The 26,546-nt window shown below is 41.0% G+C and overlaps 1 protein-coding gene across 2 annotated transcripts in view; it reads left to right on the top strand.

Moving 5' to 3' along the window:
* Window positions 1-26,546, top strand: part of COL19A1 (collagen type XIX alpha 1 chain) — a 1,307,565-nt gene that overhangs the window by 296,357 nt on the left and 984,662 nt on the right. For both annotated transcript variants that reach the window (XM_075340245.1, XM_075340246.1), the window contains exons 8-10: window positions 1,350-1,463; window positions 7,067-7,129; window positions 24,545-24,598. In XM_075340245.1, the coding sequence (XP_075196360.1) occupies window positions 1,350-1,463; window positions 7,067-7,129; window positions 24,545-24,598 (231 nt within the window). The remainder of the gene's footprint in view (window positions 1-1,349; window positions 1,464-7,066; window positions 7,130-24,544; window positions 24,599-26,546) is intronic.

Here is a 26,546-nt window from a genome sequence, read left to right as displayed (position 1 = left end):
GGGGTAATAAGGGGTTAATAAAAGCCCACAGCTGCCACTAAGCCCTAAATTAGTAAATTAGTAATAGGAAGCATCTATGAGACCCCCTTCCCATGACTAATCTGTAAGTCAAAAGAAATAAACACAAACACTCAAAAAATCTTTTATTTGAAATAAAATACAAGAAAAATCACCCTCTTTGACCAATTTATTAACCCCAAAAGAACCCAGGTCCGACGTAATTCACACAAGGTCCCCCGACTATTCCAGCTCTGTTACATCTGAAGTGCCAGTGGATGACCATAGCAATGACTGCCTGCTGTGAGCATCAGGCAGAGACTGAGCTAAATGATGACTAGTGAAGTCAGTCAGGTTATTTGCGGTCATAGCTGGAGGTTCCCCCGTTCTTTCACCTGTGATCGGAGGTAATCATACCTCAGTTGACCACATTAACCTCAGTGACCTCACTTTAGGTGAGATCACTGAGTTCACAGACCTGCATCCCCTGGCAGAAAACTGCTGTTTTTTTGCCAAGAGATGCAGATTTGGTGCTAAAATGTTTACAACATGTTCCTGCAACCAATATTCAACTCCTGGCAAAAAATCGCATCACTACCGCAGGCTGCTATTTTTAGGCTGAGGGGCCCAATTTGCATGGGTCTCCCTAGCCTGACAATACCAGCTTTCAGCTGTCGGCTTTATCATGGCTGGGTATCAAAATTGGAGGGGACCGTACACCATTTTTTAAAATGATTTGTTTAAATAATTTTTAAAAAAGTCACAGGCGGGTCCTCTTATTTTGATACACAGCCAAGATTAGCGTATGGCTGGTGTCAGACACTGTCATACAGGCTGGAGGGTGCATCTGACTGGAACCAATCACAGATGTCATGATTGGAGGTGGGTGGGGGAAGCAGTGAATATGTATGAGTGTATGAGGCTAGTAAGTGAGCCTAGAAGTGGAGTAAGTCATCCGTAAGCAGTTAGAGCCGCGCCAGAGACTCGATAAGTATAGTGCGCTTACTTCATTTTTATTTTACCTTTTTTTTATTTCCCGAGTTGCCGGATCTAGATAACTAATGATTGTTGTACGTATACCCTCTTTCACTTGTAAAGCACCATGGAATAAATGACGCTATAATAATAAATAATAATAATAATTGCCAGAGTTCCCTGAGAAGTCCGGGCCTTGACTTGGCAACCAGATAGTTTTGAAACCGCGCGGACATTTTTGCAATCCGGGTCCGCCCATCACTAGTAAAAACACATTTTGAATGCTATATGTAAGAAAATGCATTAATGTTCCCGTAAAGTATTTTTATTTAACATTTTATTTATGTAACTCGAGATCTCCTTTATTACATTTTTAGTGTGATAACCAAGGAAACATGCAGTCTTCTGCTTCTTCATCTGTTAGCAAGTTACACTCTGTTCAAAACACAGATCCGATTCTTGAAGATAAATGTTACTGTTTTCCAAGTAAGGTATGTAAAATTGGCATTTATAAAACCATGTATTCTCATAGACATAAAATGTAGTTTTTATTAAAGGGGTTGTCCAGTTGGAGAAAAGCATATTTAAATGTGTGAAAAATAATAAAATATGCAACTTACCTGTAGACTGTAATTAGCACAAGTTCCCCAATTTTTTTTATATCCATTTCAGGGTCATGATGGCTTCAGTTCAGGCTAATATTTAATAAGGGACAACAGAAGCTCGTATCAGCACTTGACCAGCGCTCTGAATAAAAGGGGGTTGGTTGATTGGCTTATTACTATAACTATACCAACTCCTTTCCCTATATATAATGAGCCAATTTTTGAGTTCAGCAGCTCTGCCTTGTAGACCGCCCACACTGCTAGTCTAAAGGCCCCGTCGCTGGGGTCACGGAATTTGTGACGCACATCCGGCCTCGTTAGCGACGTCGTTGCGTGTCACACGAGCGACCGCTAATGATCCCAAATACTCACAAAATCGTTGATTGTTGACACGTCGTTCATTTTCCAAATATTGTTGCTTGTTCTGGACGCAGCTTGTTTGTCATTCCTGAGGCAGCACACATCGCTACGTGTGACACCCCGGGAACGACGAACAACAGCATTCCTGTGTCTTGCGGCAACGAGGTGGGAGTGACGTTAATGCGGCTGCTCTCCGCCCCTACGCTTCTATTGGTGGCCCGCTGTGTGATGTCGCTGTGACGCCGCACGAACCTCCCCCTTACAAAAGAGTTTGTTCGCTGGCCACAGCGACGTCGTTAGGAAGGTAAGTTTGTGTGACGCGTACTAGTGATATTGTTCGCCATGGGCAGCGATTTGCCTGTGACGCACCCACGACGGAGGCGTGTTGCAGCATGTATAGTGGCCTTTAGTGATTATTTTTATGCTACAATGATGACATCACAACTACACAGCACATCCCCTCTGCAGCCAAAACCTGGAGCAACAGCACAGTGTGAGCATTGGTGTTTTTATTTTTTCAAATATGTGCAAGCCTTTAGAATAAAAACAAACATTTTTCGACAACCCTTTTAACTAATAATACAAGTTAGTAAACCAGACACTTCTCACACACTATACTGGTCAAGTGCAGAAATACTGTATTTCTCATATGTCCAATTAAGTCAAGCTGTCGGGACTCAAGCCCATCACTGATATCTGGAGATCAGGGCACCTTAGCTACTGAATGATATGAGTAAGTTGTATATAGTGATATTTTACAGAAATTTAAAAACACTTTTCTTTAAATTGGACAAACCCTTTAAATAATTGGGGTATTAAAATATTGGTGATAGAACTTAGACTTGTAGATGCAAGGCTTTGTTTTATTTTCTGTCTTGCATTTTTTGTTTCATGTCTGTACTTAAAAAGTACATTAAAAGCAATGCTCCAGCTTTTTTCAGCTCTGGAGTGGCACTTTAAGTGTAAGCCCCCTGCCTCCTGTCATATACTCACCTTCACCTTTTACAGGAGCCAATCCGGTCTTGCGGTGTCACCTTGTGACAGTAAATTCTCAGTGGCCAGAAGTCAGAAGTTACGTCACAAGCTCTCAATGTAAGTCTATGAGAGCCAGAACAATGCCAGGACAAGGTTCTCATAGAATTGTATTGATTTTTGACATCCGGCGCTCTCCATGAAACACTGGAGCTGCCAACATGTCATAAATTGCTGGAGCATGATTGAGCAGCGGCAATAGAAGGTGAAGCTGCCGGAAGTTGAGTGTCAGACAGGGGGCTTAGATTTAGAACATTACTCCAGTGGGGCAAAATATAAACCACTGGAGTGGTGTTTTAAATAATTTCTGCTATTTTAGCCTTGCTTCATCAGTAACATGTACAGTATTCTACTTTCAACTAAGAGATCAATGCTTTCATCAAAGCATTCGTAGCAATTGCTAAAGCTATGTCCACATTCTGAATGGGTTCTATAAGGCAGGAAATTCTCCTGATCCGACATACTAAGTGACAATCATTAACTAGAACGATCCTCCAGTGAAATATTATTGGATTTTATTACGTTTATGGCGCAGGATACCTAATGGTGCTGAATGATTGGTTACATGCTGAAATGTCTAAAATGCCTAATATAAACAACACAAGATCTGCACACAGTATCTGGTCTCTTCTATAACAATGTTATTTTCTTCCACTGAAGAGTGAACCAGCGTTTCGTAAGAAAATTCTGTAATAATCTGTCTTTAACTGAGTCACTGACTGAAACACTTCTGCTGTACAGAGACTAATTGTTTTTAGTGGCGACAAGGCTGAACAAAATATGTACAGTATCTAATTCTACTGTTTGTCATGATAGGAAAAAAGTTAAATCTGAAAAACCTATTTAAAGAGAAACTAGTTTTGTAGGTCCCCCAATAAAAAAGAATCCTTTTTTGAAGAGATCTAGAAAAGTCAAACCTAAGAGAACTAGAGGAGATGCCACATTTAAATATAGTTGGAAATGCATTGGAATACGTGAACGAACATGGACTGCATTTTCCAGATACAATGTACAGCCCAGTTAATGTCCATGCCTGATTTTTTCCCTATGGCTTTTACACTAGACTGTATATAACTAGAGATGAGCGAACCTGAGGTTTGATTTTCGAACCAAACACCACCTTAAAAAATGAAGGTTCGGGTTTCAGAAGGTTAACGTGCGAAATTCACTCATTTGAGAATTGCTGTGCTCAGGTATGCTTGGTGCTCAACCCTGTGCGAGCCTGTTGCAGTGTTTGAATGGTTCGCACTGGGTATAACATCAGCCTGATCACATGTAGTGTGCAACCCAAAAAATCATTGAAAAAGCCCGCCACCCTTCCCCGGAAGTGATCTGCTTATGGCTGGCTGTTTGTGGGCGGAGACTCAAACTGCCAATCAGTTACTTGCTCCGGTGTTCAGATCAATCTTGAGTCAGTGGAGGCTCAGGTCATTTGCTGCCGGCAAACTGAACCTCTACGGAACTGATCATGTCTATACAGTGTGTCCACCCATAACCTGTCCACCACCATTAACTTGAGAACGGCGGCAGCTATAGGCATAGAAATGGTGTCTAGGTATAGTAAAGTAGCCATGCGCTACGCAATGATAACACCTATAGCACCACCTAGTGGAAAACAACGGAGTTATCACTTTTATCTCGAAAACGGAACGAGATAGAGAAAAAAAGTGAATTAAAAACTTGTAGGGCATCATCAATTCAATACGAATCGACACCTTGCATACAGAAAAGCTATGATATGAAACCCATGACCCCCCAAAACATTGAATGCTAGTCACGCATATGGCGCTCATTTAACTTTGATGCTCAAAGTGGCCACCGTCAGCTGCAATGCACATCTGGACTCTGGACAGCATACTGTATCTTGCTGCACGTTGTGCAATATGGTAGGTGACACGTTTGCACAAGCATCTGTAATACGTTGTTATAGGTCCTGCAATCTTGGTGGAGGGGTCGCATACACCTGCTGTTTGATGTGACCTCACAGAAAGAAGTCCAATGGGGTCAGGTCAGGTGAGCATGGAGGCCACTCCACACAGCCACTATACCCAATGACTTGTAGGAAGGTCTCCATGAGGTATTGCTTCATGTCCACAGCCTTGTGAGTTTTACACGTTCTAATCATAGCATTTCTGTATGCAAGGTGTCGATTCGTATTGAATTGATGATGCCCTACAACTTTGTAATTCACTTTTTTTTCTATCACGTTCTGTTTTCGAGATAAAAATACTAACTCCGTTGTTTTCTACCAGGTGGCGCTATAGGTGGTAGCACATGGCTACTTTACTATACCTAGACACCACTTCTATGCCTATAGCTGCCCCCGTTCTCATGTTAATGGCGGTGGACAGGATATGGGTGGACACACTGTATATAACTATTAGAATGGATTTCTACAAAAAGAGCTGTAATTTTTCATTTATATTGGGAGACAAGCACCTATACAGCCATTCCACTATTTCCATATATGTATAAAAAAACATACTGAAGGTAATCCTTTACAAAATTGTTCTTCATCAAATACAAACTGTTTAAAAACTAAAGATAATATTTAACTGTTTATTATCAATTGTTAATTATATGTAATAAATCACATACATGGCCACTGTATCATTAAAGGAAATAAACAAAGATGTGCCAACAATGCCTAGAGAATGGGAAATATTTACCTATGAACCTATTTACTTATGAAATAAATTCCAGGAGCTGTAAACACAGCTGCAAAACTTTCAGAATTTGTTGAATTTCAGCCAAGAGTCTAAATAAAATTATAGACTGTGGTGAAATTATTCAGAAAGAATTACTGGATAAGCAAAATATAAGAAAGCACGATTTAAAGCATCAACAACAAATTGTCAGCAAATGCAAAATTAACAGAATATTGGCTTGATTTTCTTGAAATACTTTTTTTAATCCTGAATTTTTAGAATGTTTTCATCAATGTCCTAACAGGTTAAGTGATACTGCAAAGTAAAACAATTAGAAAAATGCAAGAAAAGCAAATTAAAGAATTAACACATACATTGTTAAAAATATAGTTTTAATATATTTTAATCCGATTAAGTCAACTAAGTTTTAGTGATCTATGTATTATATTCCTCTACATTTCTTGGCCATATATCTTTATCACCTTTATTTAATCAGCGTTGTTTCCTTTTCTAAATAATAGAACAAAGCTCATTTCCTCACTTATCCCCCTCTGTTCTTAAATATAATTTTTTAATACATTTACCTTGCTGCTATCAATAGTAGAACTATCAGGAGTTACCTCTTTCTCACGGTCAGGAGTTACTTTAGTTCATGCTCCCACACAATTACTTTTTTCCCACGGTCCAGGGTAACCTCTGTTGCAGTGCAGGCACAGTACTCATTCTCAGTGTATGGGTTCATCCAAATACAATGTGTACACTCACTATGTATTGTATGGCATAGGAAACCCTATTCCTAAATAAAGTAAAGTCTATTCATGTCACACCAACACAATTCAAACATTTTTTTTAATGAATTTATTTTAATTTTTATATGTCTGAGATATTGAGGAAGAAGTCAGTGGGCTTTGAAACACGTCAATCAAAAAACAGCATCTTCTTTTAACAATATAGCATCATCTAAATGATTGTCATAGCGCAAAATATACACCACGTTTTTCCCATACAGTAAATGCCAGGAGAGATACACTTTAAAATTGTAAAATTATTTTTGACAGTAACAAAATAAAAAATCTCTGTTTAGTCCTGGTTCACAATTTGAGAAAATAAATACTTGATTTATTTAAGGCAACCTGTCATCAATCATGATTTTACCATATGGAAACAGTGGTATTGCTGTATAGGTGTTGGCCCCCCACCCCCCCAATAGAAATTAGTCTTCTTTTTTAAAGATTGATTTGCCAGTCATAAGAAAACTAGAATGGAAACCATATCAAGCCAGTTTTGAAGCACATTTGGGGCATCAATTAACTTGGAAGAAGCAGTCCAATTGCATTGATACACCCATAATGCTTTTGCATTTAGCTCCTATGTTATATTTATCATGACTGTCAGGCTTGAGATATTCAACTAAGATTACATTATTGTAAATTATTAATTTTCTATTAGGGAGAAGCTGGTTTACCAGGACCTATGGGTTTACCGGGAATAACGGGTGACCAAGGTGTTCAGGTAAGATTTCTCTTGCATGTTTAAGTTGCTTGGTTACTTGCTTATTAAAGGGGTTTTCCAGGCAAAAAAAATGATCTCACATTGTAATTAATGAGACTCCAAACTCCCCTTATCTTTATTTTATTTTATTTTAGCTCCTCTTAAGCCCATGGATGCCATAATTGGGATTATTGATGTTTACTTTCTGAACTGTTTGTCAGCTCTTCCACTGTACTTTTAGACTTAATTTCTCAAGAGGCACAGATATATTCATCCAACGGTTAACTCACTTCCTCCCTCAGTGAACACCCACTTCCTTTACAAAGCACCATCCGGAGACTCTTATACAGTCTTAAAATGGATAAATAAGTGCACACATATTTTCTTTTTCTAAGGCTGAGGCCACACTGTGATTAGTCCTCGCAAGACACTCGGCACATGCTCGCAGCACAGCAGGAGCCGAGTGTCATGCGAGTGTCATGCAACTGTGGTCCGATCGTGCAGTCAGACCACAGCTGCGGAAGAGAGGGCTGAAGCTACAAAGAGGAGGGCTGGCACTGCAGAGGGGAGGGCCAGCGCCGCAGAGGGAAGGGCCGATGCTGCGGAGGGGAGGGCCGACACTGCGGAGGGGAGGAATGGCACTGCAGAGGGGAGGGCTGGCACTGCAGAGGGAAGCGTCAGCACTGCGAAGGGGAGGGAGGTATTTATCTCCCTATCTCCTCCAGTGCCCGTCTGATGCGAGGATCGCACTGCTCTCGTGTTACACCGGTGTAATGCCAGTGTAAAGCGATGTTTCTCTCTCACCCATAAACTTGAATGGATGTGAGTGAAACAAGATCGCATTACACCTGCAGCATGTTGCAATTGTTTTCTTGGTCCGATTAGGGCTGAGAAAAAAATCGCTCATGGGAGCTTCCCCATAGAGTAATATTGGATTTTCTTATCGTATTCCACTCGCTCTGTATTACTCGCCATGTGTGCTGACCCTAACCCTCCCCCTACTCCATCTCCGTCTAGTATATACTATCCTGGCACTCTCCTAAAGTCACTAATGTTACAGCTGCTCCCACTTGTAATGCACAGGCTTAGTGCAATGTAGGGGAGCAATGAGACTTAGGCGGGCTTTGCACGTTGCGACATCGCACGCCGATGCTGCGATGTCGCACGCGATAGTCCCCGCCCCCGTCGCAGGTATGATATCTTGTGATTCCTGGCGTAGCGAAAATTATCGCTATGCCAGCTTCACATGCACTCACCTGCCCTGCGACCGTCGCTCTGGCCGGCGACCCGCCTCCTTCCTAAGAGGGCGGTTCGTGCGGCGTCATAGCGACGTCACACGGCAGGCGGCCAATAGCGGCGGAGGGGTGGAGATGAGCAGGATGTAAACTTCTCGCCCACCTCCTTCCTTCTCACTGCAGCCGGTGGCAGGTAAGGAGATGTTCCTCGCTCCTGCGGCTTCATACACAGCGATGTTTGCTGCCGCAGGAACGAGGAACAACATCGTACCTGTCTCTGCACCGGCATTATGGAAATGTCGGAGCCTGCACCGATGATACAATAACGACGCTTTTGCGCTCGTTCATCGTATCATCTAGGATTTACACACTACGACATCGCAAGTGACGCCGGATGTACGTCACTTTCGATTTGACCCCACCGACATCGCACCTGCGATGTTGTAGTGTGCAAAGCTGCCCTTATAATGAATTTATACATTTTTTTGCAATCTAGCCCTCAGGAACACCCAGCACCTTCCCCCCCTCAAGCTAACGCAGGAAGTTTATAAGATTACTATTTCTTTGCGGAGCTATTTCTTTTCTTTTTATTCATCCCTGTGCACATCAAAACAGACAGAAATTATTTTTTAAGGCAGTATATCAATATTTTTCCCAGCAGACCTACCTTCATTAAATTTTAAAACTCTTCTTTTATTAAAGATAGTTAAAATCACAATTTTATCCCACACCGTGAGTAAATACACACAAACAACGAAAAACAAAAATGGACTCTATGAAGCCACATTAAGTGCCTCTTCAAACACGGAGTTGCTATGGATTTCTTAGTATCATCTGTCTATGTTGGGGCAAAGATCTAGATGCACCCTAAACCAAATCTGTCTGCTACCTATCAATGAAGATATAACTTACATTACACGCACCCTAAGGTTCAAGTAGTGCCCCCATTCCACGGCGGCTATCCCTTGGAACCTGCCCCTAATCTCCCTCACTAAATTAGATTCAGGCAGATTAGACTCATAGACAATAATTCATAATAGTCACTTATCTTAGATATATTCACGGCAGCCTCTCCAATTGTTTTCATTGGTAGTGATCAAACTTTCCATAGACATAATCCGCAAAGAGTCCAGACAAACTCGACGCGTTTCCCACCACTAATATATTGGGGTTCATCAGGAGTTTAAGGCACAATAGCCCGTGGAATAAACAGTTCAATTAAAAAAACGTCCCAAAGATACCATTGCAAAGATGGAAGTTCCCACACATCTCTTACATACCATTCTGATGCTCAAGTGCACATGTGGCAGCATATGTCCCTCAAAGACGATGCTTGTGGCAGACTAAGTCACACCATGACCCATGACTCTTATATATGTTTAATAATAGCATGATGTAGCCCACCTGAGTATGATCTGCCCAGTCTCCATGGATACTCAGCTTGTTTATATATCAAAGTATCCTATTCCACATGGATTTAAAAAAAAAATGCCGACTGGGCGGTATCACATGACCAGACATGTGATCACCCGGTCCCGCCCCATCAACGTCATCGATAACAGTGATATTATACCATGGGTAATTTTTGCCAAACGACCCCTCATCCAGCAGGCATACATGTATGGCTAATTTTACCTTTATGCAACTGGAGTCCAGCTTATCTTTCAGGCAGCACACATCTCATAACCCGGAAGATAGAAGATAGAGGATTTTTGCCAAACAACCCCCCATCCAGGAGGCTTACATGTATGGCTAATTTCACCTTTATTCCACCTGTATGCCCATATTAACAACTAAAAAAATGCAAAAGCTGACAGATTCCCTTTAAGAGGATCATGACCTATGGCATCATTGTTCTGAGCACACCAGTTGAGCTGTTCAGTTCAGCATGGACAAGTAATCTCTGTACTTTGTGTTTTGAATGGACTTTAGTAGGAAGTAAGAAGCTTAAGGTTGCATTACCCATTGTAAGAGTGCAGGTATATAGTAGAATTTTACTTGCAAGTAAATGTAAATTATGAAATTTCTTAATTTCTGATAGGCTTCTCAATGCTTTAATAGTTGTGTGCCCATGAAACTTCTTTAAATAGATTTTCTTTCAGTACATAGAGTATGTCACAAAAGTGAGTACACCCCTCACATTTTTAAAAATATGGAACAACTCTGAAGATATAACACTTTAATACAATGTAAAGTAGTCAGTTTGTATAACAGTGTAAATTTGGTGTGCCCTCTAAACTCAACACACATCCATAAATGTCTAAACCTCTGGCAACAAAAATGAGTACACCCCTAAGTGAAAATGTCCAAATTGTGCCCAAAGTGTCTATATTTTGTGTGGCCACCAATATTTTCAAGTGCCATATCTTCAGTATTGTCCCATGAAAATAAATAAAATACTGTCTTTACAAAAATGTAATGGGATGTACTCACTTTTGTGACATACTGTATTCACATTTTTGATGTATCCATATGGGCTTTAAAGCTTATCTTCATTTCTTACAACTGAGCACCAGTAATTAAACTTACAACTGAAAATTATTTGGAATTCTTCAGTTATAAATTATTGAGCTTGTGTATTTCTATTCCAAAATGAATATATGCTATTGAAAAATTGTAAATACACTATATCATATTTTATTATCTGATATACCTTTTGATTGTACTTTAATCAGTAATGAGCAAGCATGCTTGCCACTGCTCGATGCTCGATCAATCATTGGGGTGCTCTGGTACATTTTTTACTCAATCGAGTGTCGCGAGTGCTTGAGGGCCATGCTCAACTCCTCACCCCGCATATTTTGCAGCTGTTAAACAGCAAATCAACATGGGGGGATTACCTGCTATACACTGTAATGCAATTACCATGTTGGCTACTGGCATTACTGTGATTGGCCAGCCGCATCGGGCCATCGTATCTTATATAAAACCCGATGACACAATGCTCAGCGCACTATCCTCTGGAAGCAGTTCAAGGAGAGGTAATCTAGGGCCCTCTTCACATATCCGTGTTTGCAGTATGTGTGGTGTCTGTTTTCACATGTACAGGAGACACGTTCACACGCATACTTATTAAAATAGGTGTTGATTTTCACACCTACGAGTTTTCACACGGTCCATGTATCCATGTGAACCAAACGTGTGTCTCATCAACACAAAGACATGTCCCATTTTTACCATCAGCATGGATTAAAAGGATCAATAGAAGTCTATGGGTTTGTGAAAACACGTACAGCACACGGATGACGTCCATGTGAAATCCATGTGTCGACTGTGTGAGATGTACTAGAATTAAATACTTTCAAATAATTGCTGACTTTGAAGTGTTAAAGATGTGCAAAGATGATAGAGAGAAAGAAAGAGAGATGGTAGATAGATAGATAGATAAATTGTACAGCTATTAACCAAATAAATAAATAATTCAAACAAAATAACTATGTGGGGACCCCCCTATTTTTGTTAACAAGCAAAAGTAAAGCAGACAGCTGGGGGCTGATATCAGGCTGGGAAGGTCCATGTCATTGGGCCCTTCCCAGCATACAGCCCACAGCTGCCCCAGAAGTGGCATATAACAGTAGATGCACCAATTCTGGCCATTGGCCTCAGCTCTTCCCGATTGCCCTGGTACGAGGTTAATGGCAGTTGGGGTTGATGTCAGCTGTGTAATGTCAGCTGGCATGAAGCCCTGGTGTTAGTAATGGAATGGGGTCTATCAGACACCCCCATTACTAACCCAGTAGTCCGCAAATAAAGACACACACGCAAAAAAATAATTTATTTCTATAAAGTCTCCCCGACACTTTCCCTTGTTTACCATTTTATTAACAAAATAAATAAAGACGTCATAAAAATTGTGTGTCTTTATATTTCACATGCAGACATCATTTTTTTACAGATTTTGTGACAAAATTTGTGGGCTATTATAGATTTAGCATAGGGGTTTACACATAGGGATTTTATAGACTTGTCATGAGTATTTGTGCCACTGTACGAGGTAAATGAACATTTACATTTAGGAATTTAATTTATGTCATTCGTTTTGCTGAAGTGGGCTTCTTTTTGGTGGTTTAGCTATAATGTGAAAACTAGAGATGAGCGAACCGGTCCCGGTTCGGCTCGAGGCCGGTTCGCCGAACGGGGGTCCCGTTCGAGTTCGGTTCGTCGAACGTTCGACGAACCGAACTCGAACGTATAGGCTATAATGGGAGGCAATCACAAACACATAAAAATGCATTATAAATGTACACAAACAGTTAATAAACATTGCCATAACACTTACCGGTCCTCGCGATCCCTTCTGCACTCTGTCTCCTGCCGCTATTCCATCCGATGATCGCTGAATCCTCCCGGTGACCTGCACTGCCAGCAGAGAAGCAGGACCTATCGTGACGTCAAAATAGCCATGTGACCAGTCACGTGGCTATTATCTCATTGGCTACAGACTGGTCACATGACTATGACACGTCATGTAGTACCTGCGAGTGCATCTCTCCGGTACACGGTGCACATATGTGTATCGCCGTGTACCGGCGACATGCTCTAGCACACGGTCGACTCCCCGTTCCGTTAGGGACCGGCTGACACAGCCGGTCATTAACGGAGATCACCGTTGCCATAGCAACGCAGTTAGCGGTGACGTCACCGCTAACCGCGGCTCCGGGAGCACCGTTGCTATGGTAACGCGTCTGTCAGCGTTACCGCTAGCAGCCAGCAGTGATCACTCACGGAGTGAAGGCTGCACGCTGCTTCCCGATTGTAGTGAGCATTGTAGTTAGGATGGAGGTTCCCCAGCCCCAAGTGATGCCCCTCACTACAATCGTCACTACTACTACACTAGAAAGAAAGAAGACAGAAGAGCAGGATCGTGGAGGGCTGACAGGGGTAATAAAGATGGAGTCTCTAATGTGTCTGTGTATTTATTTCTATTAAAGTATTTTTTCTCTGTGTGGTGTCTTTTTTTAACCCTTTATTGGAGATTCTTAATGGCCGGGTCAAACGTGCCTGACATTAAGAATCTCTGGCTTAATACTGGCTGGTAAAACAAAGCCAGTATTAACTCATGATTACCCAACAAGCCACCCGGCTCCAGGGCTGTTGGAAGAGTTGGATACAGCGCCAGATGATGGCGCTTCTATGAGAGCGCCATTTTCTGGGACGGCTGCGGACTGAAATCCGCAGCAGAGGCGCCCACAAACCTCGGGCTAACCTGTGCTGCGGATTCCAATCCCCAGCTGCCTAGTTGTACCCGGCTGGACACAAAAATAGGGCGAAGCCCACGTCATTTGTTTTTTAATTATTTCATGAAATAAGTGAAATAATTAAAAAAAACGGGCTTCCCTATATTTTTGGTTCCCAGCCGGGTACAAATAGGCAACTGGGGGTTGGAGGCAGCCCGTGGCTGCCAGCTGTACCTGGCTAGCATACAAAAATATGGCGAAGCCCACGTCATTTTTTTGGTGGGCAAAAAACTTCTGCATACAGTCCTGGATGGAGTATGCTGAGCCTTGTAGTTCTGCAGCTGCTGTCTGCTCTTCTCCATACAGACAGACAGCAGCTGCAGAACTACAAGGCTCAGCATACTCCATCCAGGACTGTATGCAGAAGTTTTTTGCCCCCTGAAAAAATTATGTGGCTTCGCCATATTTTTGTATGCTAGCCAGGTACAGCAGGCAGGTACGGCTGCCCCCAACCCCCAGTTGCCTATTTGTACCCGGCTGGGAACCAAAAATAAAGGGAAGCCCTTTTTTTATTATTTCATGAATTTCATGAAATAATTAGAAAACAAATGACGTAGGCTTTGCCCCATTTTTGTGTCCAGCCAGGTACAACTAGGCAGCTGGGATTGGAATCCGCACCACCGGTTGGCCTGAGCTTTCTGGGCCCCACTGCTGCGAATTGCAGTCTGCAGCCACCTCAGAAAATGGCATTTTCATAGAAGCGCCATCTTCTGGTGCTGTATCCAACTCTTCCAGCACCTGCCTGCTATACCTGGCTAGCATACAAAAATATGGCGAAGCTCACGTCCTTTTTTTGTAGCTTTTTGGCAAAAAAAAAAAAAAATGCTTCCCTGGATTTTCCATTGCCAGTGAAGGTAACACCAAGCAGTGGGGGTTAGCAGCCAGTAGCTGCTTGGATTACCCTTAGCTAGCAATACAAAAAATGCAGTGGGAGCTAACATATATTTTTTTTAATTATTTATTTAAATAACTAAAAATAAAATGGGCTTCCCTGTATTTTGATTGCTGGACATCACAGTGCTGTAAAAATAAATCTTTAAAAAAATGACGTAGCGCTCCGCGGTATTTTTGATTCTCAGCGCAGATAAAGCAGACAGCTATGGGTTGCCACCCCCATCTGCCTGCCGTTACCTTGGTTGGCAATCAAAATACAGGGAAGCCCATTAATTTTTTCTATTTAAAAAATAGTTAAAAAAAAAAATTACGTTGGGTCCCCCCATTTTTGATAGCCAGCTAGGGTAAAGCAGACGGCTGTAGCCTGAAAACCACAGCTGGCAGCTTTACCGTGGTTGGGGATCCAATGTGGAGGTCCCCTCAGGCTCTTTTTTATAATTATTTTATAAATATTAATAATTACACAATAAAAGTAGGGGACCCCCCAAATTGGATCACCAGCCAAGGTAAAGCGGACAGCTGTGGTCTGGTATTCTCAGGGTGGGAAGGTCCATAGTTATTGGGCCTTCACAGCCTAAAAATAGCAGGCCGCAGGCACCCCAGACGTGGCGCATCCACTAGATGCGCCAATCCTGGCGCTTCACCCCAGCTCATCCCGTGCCCTGGTGCAGTGGCAAACGGGGTAATAAATCGGGTTGATACTAGCTGTAAAGTCACCTGAGATCAAGCCCAGCAGTTTGTGATGTCATGGCGTCTATTAGATACCCAACATCATAAACTGTCAGTACTAACAAAAACAAAAAATCGACAAAAGAAATTTATTTGAAAAAACAGTCCCCAAAACATTTCCTCTTTCACCAATTTATTGTAAGAAAAAAAATAAAGGGGTCCCACGACGACTCTGGACCGTCTAGAATATGGGGGGGAGACACTCAGGGAACGTATCCCCCATTTTCTAGGAGTGCGGACCCTTCATGTGAGGAGTGTGGGTGCAATGAATCTGCACTCACTCTCCCCGGGTCCACAGCAGCAGAGTCCATGTCGTAATGGTTGCTACCAAAGCTGCAATGCCCTGCTCATGAGGTAAGGGCATGCCTAATCAGGAGAACTACTGTAGAGGAAGCTCTGCTCACTGGTATATAGGTGCTCAGAGGTAATAATAGATAAAATTAGTGAGTAACCTCGGCACTCTATATCTCCCAGACTAAGTCAGTAAGTCACAACGGATAGTAATGCAAAATCACTCTTTATTGGTCCGTATTAAGAAATTTTTTTTTTCATAAGCATATATGTTTTTGTCCAAAACAAGTTACAAATGACGTTTCGGCCTGAGCCTTCGTCAGATTGGACTTATCTGCATGTAATCATGAAAAATGACAATAATCAGTATCACATAAGAGTGAGAGAACAATAACATAAACTCGAACAATGTAGAGGTACAATTGGGATGCAGCAAAAAAATTGCAACACAGCAAGAAATGAAACACATGATACAAATGTCATAATACAGTACAAGGACAATATAGTAATGACAAATATGGGGTCAGAGTAGACTTAGACAGCTCTGGTACGAAAGAGATGTCAATCATAAAGTAACATGTGCAGTAGGTGTAGAGCTACACTATGCATGGCAGAGCTAATGGGTAGACCGACCATAGAAAAAGTAGAGAAAAAGTGGAGAAAAAGTGGAGAATAAGTGGAACATAAGAGGAGAAAAAGTGGAGAAAAAGTGGAGAAAAAAGTGGAGAAAAAGTGGAGAAAAAGTGGAGAAAAAGTGGAGATTAAGAGGAGAAAAAGTGGAGAAAAAAGTGGAGAAAAAGTGGAGAAAAAGTGGAGCATAAGTGGAGAAAAAGTGGAGAAAAAGTGGAGAAAAAGTGGAGCATAAGAGGAGAAAAAGTGGAGAAAAAAGTGGAGAAAAAGTGGAGAAAAAGTGGAGCATAAGAGGAGAAAAAGTGGAGAAAAAGTGGAGAAAAAGTGGAGCATAAGAGGAGAAAAAGTGGAGAAAAAGTGGAGCATAAGAGGAGAAAAAGTGGAGATTAAGAGGAGAAAAAGTGGAGAAAAAGTGGAGCATAAGAGGAGAAAAAGTGGAGAAAAAGTGGAGAAAAAGTGGAGAAAAAGTGGAGCATAAGAGGAGAAAAAGTGGAGATTAAGAGGAGAAAAAGTGGAGAAAAAGTGGAGAAAAAGTGGAGAAAAAGTGGAGAAAAAGTGGAGCATAAGAGGAGAAAAAGTGGAGAAAAAAGTGGAGAAAAAGTGGAGAAAAAGTGGAGAAAAAGTGGAGATTAAGAGGAGAAAAAGTGGCGCATAAGAGGAGAAAAAGTGGAGAAAAAGTGGAGAAAAAGTGGAGAAAGTGGAGAAAAAAATGGAGAAAAAGTGGAGAAAAAGTGGAGAAAAAGTGGAGAATAAGAGGAGAAAAAGTGGAGAAAAAGTGGAGAAAAAGTGGAGAATAAGAGGAGAAAAAGTGGAGAATAAGTGGAGAAAAAAATGGAGAAAAAGTGGAGAAAAAGTGGAGAAAAAGTGGAGCATAAGAGGAGAAAAAGTGGAGAAAAAGTGGAGAAAAAGTGGAGCATAAGAGGAGAAAAAGTGGAGAAAAAAGTGGAGAAAAAGTGGAGAAAAAGTGGAGCATAAGAGGAGAAAAAGTGGAGAAAAAGTGGAGCATAAGAGGAGAAAAAGTGGAGAAAAAGTAGAGAAAAAGTGGAGAAAAAGTGGAGAATAAGAGGAGAAAAAGTGGAGAATAAGTGGAGAAAAAAATGGAGAAAAAGTGGAGAAAAAGTGGAGAAAAAGTGGAGCATAAGAGGAGAAAAAGTGGAGAAAAAGTGGAGAAAAAGTGGAGCATAAGAGGAGAAAAAGTGGAGAAAAAAGTGGAGAAAAAGTGGAGAAAAAGTGGAGCATAAGAGGAGAAAAAGTGGAGAAAAAGTGGAGAAAAAGTGGAGCATAAGAGGAGAAAAAGTGGAGAAAAAGTGGAGAAAAAGTGGAGAAAAAGTGGAGCATAAGAGGAGAAAAAGTGGAGAAAAAGTGGAGAAAAAAGTGGAGAAAAAGTGGAGAAAAAGTGGAGAAAAAGTGGAGAATAAGAGGAGAAAAAGTGGAGAATAAGTGGAGAAAAAAATGGAGAAAAAGTGGAGAAAAAGTGGAGAAAAAGTGGAGCATAAGAGAATAAAAAGTGGAGAAAAAGTGGAGAAAAAGTGGAGAAAAAGTGGAGCATAAGAGGAGAAAAAGTGGAGAAAAAAGTGGAGAAAAAGTAAAGAAAAAGTGGAGCATAAGAGGAGAAAAAGTGGAGAAAAAGTGGAGAAAAAGTGGAGCATAAGAGGAGAAAAAGTGGAGAAAAAGTGGAGAAAAAGTGGAGAAAAAGTGGAGCATAAGAGGAGAAAAAGTGGAGCATAAGAGGAGAAAAAGTGGAGAAAAAGTGGAGAAAAAGTGGAGAAAAAGTGGAGAATAAGAGGAGAAAAAGTGGAGAATAAGTGGAGAAAAAAATGGAGAAAAAGTGGAGAAAAAGTGGAGAAAAAGTGGAGCATAAGAGGAGAAAAAGTGGAGAAAAAGTGGAGAAAAAGTGGAGAAAAAGTGGAGCATAAGAGGAGAAAAAGTGGAGAAAAAAGTGGAGAAAAAGTGGAGAAAAAGTGGAGCATAAGAGGAGAAAAAGTGGAGAAAAAGTGGAGAAAAAGTGGAGCATAAGAGGAGAAAAAGTGGAGAAAAAGTGGAGAAAAAGTGGAGAAAAAGTGGAGCATAAGAGGAGAAAAAGTGGAGCATAAGAGGAGAAAAAGTGGAGAAAAAGTGGAGAAAAAGTGGAGAAAAAGTGGAGAATAAGAGGAGAAAAAGTGGAGAATAAGTGGAGAAAAAAATGGAGAAAAAGTGGAGAAAAAGTGGAGCATAAGAGGAGAAAAAGTGGAGAAAAAGTGGAGAAAAAGTGGAGAAAAAGTGGAGCATAAGAGGAGAAAAAGTGGAGAAAAAAGTGGAGAAAAAGTGGAGAAAAAGTGGAGCATAAGAGGAGAAAAAGTGGAGAAAAAGTGGAGAAAAAGTGGAGCATAAGAGGAGAAAAAGTGGAGAAAAAGTGGAGAAAAAGTGGAGAAAAAGTGGAGCATAAGAGGAGAAAAAGTGGAGAAAAAGTGGAGAAAAAAGTGGAGAAAAAGTGGAGAAAAAGTGGAGAAAAAGTGGAGAAAAAGTGGAGAAAAAGTGGAGCATAAGAGGAGAAAAAGTGGAGAAAAAAGTGGAGAAAAAGTGGAGAAAGTGGAGAAAAAAATGGAGAAAAAGTGGAGAAAAAGTGGAGAAAAAGTGGAGAATAAGAGGAGAAAAAGTGGAGAAAAAGTGGAGAAAAAGTGGAGCATAAGAGGAGAAAAAGTGGAGAAAAAAGTGGAGAAAAAGTGGAGAAAAAGTGGAGCATAAGAGGAGAAAAAGTGGAGAAAAAGTGGAGCATAAGAGGAGAAAAAGTGGAGAAAAAGTGGAGAAAAAGTGGAGAAAAAGTGGAGCATAAGAGGAGAAAAAGTGGAGAAAAAAGTGGAGAAAAAGTGGAGAAAAAGTGGAGAAAAAGTGGAGATTAAGAGGAGAAAAAGTGGAGAAAAAGTGGAGAAAAAGTGGAGCATAAGAGGAGAAAAAGTGGAGAAAAAAGTGGAGAAAACGTGGAGAAAACGTGGAGAAAAAGTGGAGAAAAAGTGGAGAAAAAGTGGAGCATAAGAGGAGAAAAAGTGGAGAAAAAAGTGGAGAAAAAAGTGGAGAAAAAGTGGAGAAAAAGTGGAGAAAAAGTGGAGAAAAAGTGGAGAAAAAGTGGAGATTAAGAGGAGAAAAAGTGGAGAAAAAGTGGAGAAAAAGTGGAGCATAAGAGGAGAAAAAGTGGAGAAAAAAGTGGAGAAAAAAGTGGAGAAAACGTGGAGAAAACGTGGAGAAAAAGTGGAGAAAAAGTGGAGAAAAAGTGGAGAAAAAGTGGAGAAAAAGTGGAGCATAAGAGGAGAAAAAGTGGAGAAAAAGTGGAGAAAACGTGGAGAAAAAGTGGAGAAAAAGTGGAGCATAAGAGGAGAAAAAGTGGAGATTAAGAGGAGAAAAAGTGGAGAAAAAGTGGAGAAAAAGTGGAGAAAAAGTGGAGAAAAAGTGGAGCATAAGAGGAGAAAAAGTGGAGAAAAAAGTGGAGAAAAAGTGGAGAAAAAGTGGAGAAAAAGTGGAGATTAAGAGGAGAAAAAGTGGAGCATAAGAGGAGAAAAAGTGGAGAAAAAAGTGGAGAAAAAGTGGAGAAAGTGGAGAAAAAAATGGAGAAAAAGTGGAGAAAAAGTGGAGAATAAGAGGAGAAAAAGTGGAGCATAAGAGGAGAAAAAGTGGAGAAAAAGTGGAGAAAAAAGTGGAGAAAAAGTGGAGAAAAAGTGGAGAAAAAGTGGAGAAAAAGTGGAGAAAAAGTGGAGATTAAGAGGAGAAAAAGTGGAGAAAAAGTGGAGCATAAGAGGAGAAAAAGTGGAGAAAAAAGTGGAGAAAACGTGGAGAAAACGTGGAGAAAACGTGGAGAAAAAGTGGAGAAAAAGTGGAGAAAAAGTGGAGCATAAGAGGAGAAAAAGTGGAGAAAAAAGTGGAGAAAACGTGGAGAAAAAGTGGAGAAAAAGTGGAGCAGAAGAGGAGAAAAAGTGGAGAAAAAGTGGAGAAAAAGTGGAGAAAACGTGGAGAAAAAGTGGAGAAAAAGTGGAGAAAAAGTGGAGCATAAGAGGAGAAAAAGTGGAGATTAAGAGGAGAAAAAGTGGAGATTAAGAGGAGAAAAAGTGGAGAAAAAGTGGAGAAAAAGTGGAGAAAAAGTGGAGAAAAAGTGGAGCATAAGAGGAGAAAAAGTGGAGAAAAAAGTGGAGAAAAAGTGGAGAAAAAGTGGAGATTAAGAGGAGAAAAAGTGGAGCATAAGAGGAGAAAAAGTGGAGAAAAAAGTGGAGAAAAAGTGGAGAAAGTGGAGAAAAAAATGGAGAAAAAGTGGAGAAAAAGTGGAGAAAAAGTGGAGAATAAGAGGAGAAAAAGTGGAGAATAAGTGGAGAAAAAAATGGAGAAAAAGTGGAGAAAAAGTGGAGAGAAAGTGGAGGAAAAAAATGGAGAAAAAGTGGAACACCCTTTGGTACCTTTCATGTGGCACTAAGGGGTGCTTAGCTTTGTATTTAGCCAAAAAAATGAAAAAAAAATGACATAGGGTTCCCCCTAGTTTTGTAGCCAGCTAGGGTAAAGCAGACGGCTGCAGCCTGCAGACCACAGCTGGCAACCTCACTTTGGCTGGTAATCCAAAACTGAGGGCACCCCACGCTGTTATTTTAAATTAAATAAATAATTAAAAAAAAAACACGTAGGGGTCCCCCAAAATTGGATCACCAGCCAAGGTAAAGCAGACAGCTGGGGCCTGATATTCTCAGACTAGGGAGGTCCATGGTTATTGGAATCTCCCCAGCCTAAAAATAGCAGGCCGCAGCCGCCCCAGAAGTGGCGCATCCATTAGATGCGCCAATCCTGGTGCTTCGCCCCAGCTCATCCCGCGCCCTGGTGCGGTGGCAAACGGGGTAATATTTGGGGTTAATACCAGATGTGTAATGTCACCTGGCATCAAGCCCTGGGGTTGGTGAGGTCAGGCGTCTATCAGATACCCGACATCACCAACCCAGTCAGTAATAAAAAAAAAATAGACGACAAACACATTTTTATTTGAAAAAACACTCCCCAAAACATTCCCTCTTTAACCAATTTATTAGATTGAAAAACAAATCCAGGTCTGGTGTAATCCAAGGGGTTGCCATGACGATGCACACTGTCCCAGTCAATGAAGAGCAGGATGTTCCCCATTGGCTGGGAGAGCAGTGCAGTGACCTGAGCTAACATCAATGGGTCAGCCCAGGTCACTGCAGGGGGGTGACAAGTGCTGCTGTCAGTGAGGTACATTACCTGCGCTGATCTCCAGCACACTGACAGCCCCTGTCACTGAGGTCAATGACCGGCGCCTTCACATCAAGTATCGCGAGAGGTCCGTGACGTCACCGCCAGTGTCAGTCTCGGGTCGGAAGCGATAGGTGATGTGACAAGCGGCGGCCATGGAGGACAGTGACAGCGCTGAGGTCGGGATGGCGGGACTTCATCACCGCAGGTAAGCCGAGCGAGCGAGCGAGCAAGCGAGCGGGCGGGCGGGCGGGGGGGCGGGGGGGGGGGTGGATGTGTGTGTGTGTGTGTTTGTGTATGTGTATGTATGTGTACATGCCGCGGGCAGGAGGGGGTGGAGCGAGCTGAGCGGGAAAGTGTGGGCTTCCTGCACGTAACTAAGATAAACATCGGGTTACTAACCAAAGCGCTTTGCTTGGATACCCGATGTTTATCTTGGTTACCAGCTTGTGGCAGGCTGCCAGCGATGGCTCCTGCTCACTGTAGCTGTAAAAAGCCCTGCTTTTTGCTGCTAGAACCGTTCTCGAACGTATCTAGAACTATCGAGCTTTTAGCAAAAAGCTCGAGTTCTAGTTCGATCTCGAACAGCCCAAAAATCACTCGAGCCTAGAACTGGAGAACCACGAACCACGAACCGCGCTCAACTCTAGTGAAAACAGAACATGGTATATTAATAAACTGGAAAACGTTATTACTCTTGTTAATTATAAATTGTAAATGATTAGTGAAGTGACTAATGACTGAAACTTTACAAATGTAGCAATTTTTAACTAACTGCCTTGTTCTATGTGGTGCTATTCTTTTGGGGTAGCTTGGCCATTTTAATGCATGGTTTTGCTAAACTACTACGACTGCGGTTGTTATGATTCATAGCAAGGAATATAAAATGATAAAACTAATTGTGTTTCCCAGAATGTTTTCCTTTCCACATATTGTACATTAATGTAATGAACATTTATTAGTCTTAGGGGTACTTTACACGCTGCGACATTGCAAGCCGATGCTGCGATGTCGAGCACGATATTCCCCGCACCCGTCGCAGCAGCGATATCTTGTGATTGCTGCCGTAGCGAACATTATCTCTATGGCAGCTTCACACGCACTTACCTGCCCTGCGACGTCGCTCTGGCCGGCGAGCCACCTCCTTATTAAAGGGGCGGGTCGTGCGGCGTCATAGCGACGTCACACGGCAGGCGGCCAATAGAAGCGGAGGGGCAGAGATAAGCGGGACGTAAACATCCCACCCACCTCCTTCCTTCCGCAGAGCCGGCATTAGATGCGGTGACGCAGGTAGGAGATGTTCCTCGCTCCTGCGGCTTCTCACACAGCGATGTGTGCTGCCGCAGGAACGAGGAACAACATCGTACGTGTCACTGCTGCCAAATTATGGCAATGTCGGACCCTACACCGATGATACGATAACGTCGCTTTTGCGCTCATTAATCGTATCAAAAAGGATTTACACACTACGATATCAACTGTGACGCCGGATGTGTGTCACTTTCGATTTGACCCCACCGACATTGCACCTGAGATGTCGTAGTATGCAAAGCCCGCCTTAGTCTCTTAATATTTTGAAATGGTTTTAAATTATCACAACTTTTGGCTTAGAATTTGATCTCAAAGTACCTTTTACATAGTTTTGACACTGGTAACTTTGCCCACTTACAAGTTCTGCATAGTATGTGCAGTCCAAGATGACCTCTATTACTGCATAGTGTCTAGGGAATGATTGTCATGCAATTCATTGTGATAAATTCACTCTACTCATGCTAAGCTTTGTCGAGCGTCTTTTATGACCCTTTACATACTAAGTGAGTTGATTTAGTATCCTGTCAGCTGACAGTCATTTACCAAATGCAGTGGTGTCAAGAAGGATGCTTTTAATAAAAGATCAAGTGGATGTTTTAAATATTTAACAATAACACTAAAATGTTGGTTGGTCGCTTGTCTTGATATATTGTCAATCTTTCTTTTCTCTATGTCAGATTAGCAATGAATTTCCGTGATTCCACTAGCAGAATTGTTACATGTAACACCATAAACATAATAATAATAATAATAATAATAATAATAATAATAATAATTTTACCTTATTCCCTTCCCCATAAATTGGAAGTATTTATCTATAATGTCTGAGTTGGGGAAAAAATCTAGCAAAAATACGTTGTACCAAAAATAATAATAATAAAAATGTTAAAAGTTAAATAAATGTACTTTTAAACTAATAAATTATGTTGGGTTAACTGAATAGTGGACATTTGTCCAAACTGTCATAGAGAAAAAAAATATCTTGTAACCTTACTCAAGCTGCCATTTCCATTTTCATGTGTAATGCATGAAGTATAGAAAAATAATGATTCTTTACTCTAAACTTCTAGAAAGAACATGGGTTTAAATAAGTTATAGTTTTATATTCAAATGAAATTGGAAGAAAACATTTAGAAGCTAACAGAAAAATGTTTTGAAATTTTTCAAGGGATACATTTTCCCCAAGTTTTACATTTGAAGACTATTGATAGTCTTTGCTAAATATCTAATTAAGCGATATCTAATTAGATATCTATGTGAATAGGTTTTTAATTGCTCATAAATATTAGGGAATCTACAGCAAAAGTTTTTAACCTTTTGTTACAGTCCCTTCAGCCTGTGAGTCTATATATACAGTAGTTATAAATTTAGATTGTCAGATGGAATAGTAAGTAACACATGCCTTAGAGTTTTGCTTCTACACGTGGTAGACAGAGTATGGTTTCATTTTCTCGTGAGATTAAGTTTATCCATGAGACGACCCAAATGGTTGCCTCTCCAAAAATAGGGCAGTACAGGAAGTTACGGATTATGCAATTAGACAGCATTACAAAGTGAAATATACACTTGTTTTCCTCCTTCATTTTACTGATGGCTCCTTTTCCTAAATAATAGTTTAATTCCAGTTTAGATTTTCTAATTCGACTATTACATAATCAAAATGAACAAATTAGAATATTGTAGAATAATTTTAAATACTAATAAATAAAAGTGCTACTAAAATATGTACATTTGTATAGTCTGCTCCACACCTTTTAATATACCTAATGTTCTCTCTTTATCCTGTACTTACTGTATGTGATGGCTACTAACAATAAATGTTGCAGACAGAAATTACTATTGTGTATTGTGTTAGGTTTTTAATGTACGGCTGTTTTTATTGTATTTTGCAGGGTGAGAAAGGAAGCAAAGGTGAAAATGGTACTTCAGGAGAAATTGGGGAAAAGGTATGCATTAATATGCTTTTATCTGATCTTCTTTAATCAAATATTTATACAGTGTTTCTTTTCTTGAACTTTCAAAGAAAATATTTATGAAACATGACTTGCTTTAGTATATGTTTTATAATGTAGAACTGGTAGAATTTTCCTTTTTTATCTTATTTGAGAAACATTTGGTTTGTCATATAAATGTCTGCCAGTTATAAATGTTCTTTACCATTTAAAAATACTATACTAGTAATACATTATGGATCAGTTCTTAAAATAGCAAGTCGTGGGTTTAAATGTAATATTAAATTACCTTTCTAGGTTTGTATTTTAAACCTGCAAAACATATGACAAACTGTACATTTTTTGCCGTAGAACCTCATCATTGGGATGGGCAGGGGCCCAGGGGCCATATGTCTCCTGGGCCGGTCATTAAACTAATAATTAAGGATGCTGGGGGATGGGACAGTAATATATGTACAGGCTAACTGCATTAAAGTCATGCAGACAAGCCTATATTGCACACATTAGCCTTAGCAGTGATCGGGGAAGAGAACAATCCCCGATCACTGTATCTTGCTGGTTACCAGGAGGCTGATAACCTAGCAACCCTCATTCCGGGCAACTTCTTCCATGATGGTCAGGGCAGGGCAGAAACAGCTGTGAGTGATTCCAGGAGAAGAACATTCAATGAGGAAAGGGGGCAGAGACTGACAGCGCCAGGAGGAAGAAAATGAGTGCAGGAAGCTGAGAAGACAGGTAGAGGAAGACATGGAATGAACAGGAAGCAGAGCAAACACATAGAAGCAGAGAGCAGAGCAAAGAGAAAGAATCAGAGAAGAGACAGAAAGCAGAGCAAACAGGGAGAAGCAGAGAGGAAGGAACAGAGAGCAGAGTAAAGAGAAAGAAACAGAGAAGGAACAGAGAGCAGAGCAAAGAGAAAGAAACAGAGAAGGAACAGAGAGCAGAGCAAAAAGGGAGAAACTGAGGAAGGAACAGAGAGCAGAGCAAAAAGGAAGAAACAGAGGAAGAACCAGAGATCAGAGCAAACAGAGAGTAGCAGAGAGGAAGAAACAGAGAACTTAGCAAATAAGAAGAAGAGAGGAAGGAATACAGCAAAGATGTAGAAGCAGAGAAGAAGAAACAAAAAGCAGAGTAAGCAGAAAGAAACAGAGAAGGACTAAAGAGCATTGCAAATAGAGAGAAGTAGAGAGGAAGGAACACATAGCAGAGCAAGCAGAGAAAAGCAGAGAGGAAGGAACAGATAGCAGAGCAAATAGAAAAAAGCAAAGAGGGAGGAACAGAGAGCAGAGCAAATAGAGAAAGGTAGAGAGGAAGGAACAGAAAGCAGAACACAAAAGAAGAAGTAGAGAGGGAGGAACAGAGAACAGAGCAAACAGAGAGAAGCATAGAGGAAGGGACAAAGAGCAGAGCAAACTGGTAGAAGCAGAAAGGAAAGAACAGAGAGCAGAGCAAACAGAAAGAAACAGAGAAGGAACAGAGAGCAGAGCAGACAGGAAGAAGCAGAGAGGAAGGAACAGAGCGCAGAGCGAACAAAAAGTAGAAGCAAAGAGCAGAGCAAACAGAAAGAAGAAGCACAGTAGAAGGAACAGAGCAAACAGAATCGTCAGAGAGGAAAGAGCAGAGAGCAGAGCAAACAAAGAAAAAGCAGATAAGATCAGAACAACAAAGCCAGGAAGAATCACAGGAAGGGCTGCATGGAGACACAAGTGTATTATCACTGCACTATGACATCACTGTGTGTATTATCCCTGTACTGTAACATCACTGTGTGTATTACTCCTGCACTGTGACATCATTGTGTGTATTACTTCTGTACTGTGACATTACTGTGTGTATATCACCCTGTACTGTGACAACACTGTGCATTACCCCTTTACTGTGACATCACTGTGTGTATTACCCCTGTACTGTGACATCACTATGTGTATTACCCCTGAACTCT

The sequence above is a fragment of the Anomaloglossus baeobatrachus genome, chromosome 3 (assembly GCF_048569485.1).
Source record: "Anomaloglossus baeobatrachus isolate aAnoBae1 chromosome 3, aAnoBae1.hap1, whole genome shotgun sequence".
Classification (NCBI taxonomy): Eukaryota; Metazoa; Chordata; class Amphibia; order Anura; family Aromobatidae; genus Anomaloglossus; species Anomaloglossus baeobatrachus.
The sequence above is the reverse complement of the archived record's forward strand: the minus strand, read 5'-3'. Positions and strand labels throughout refer to the sequence as shown.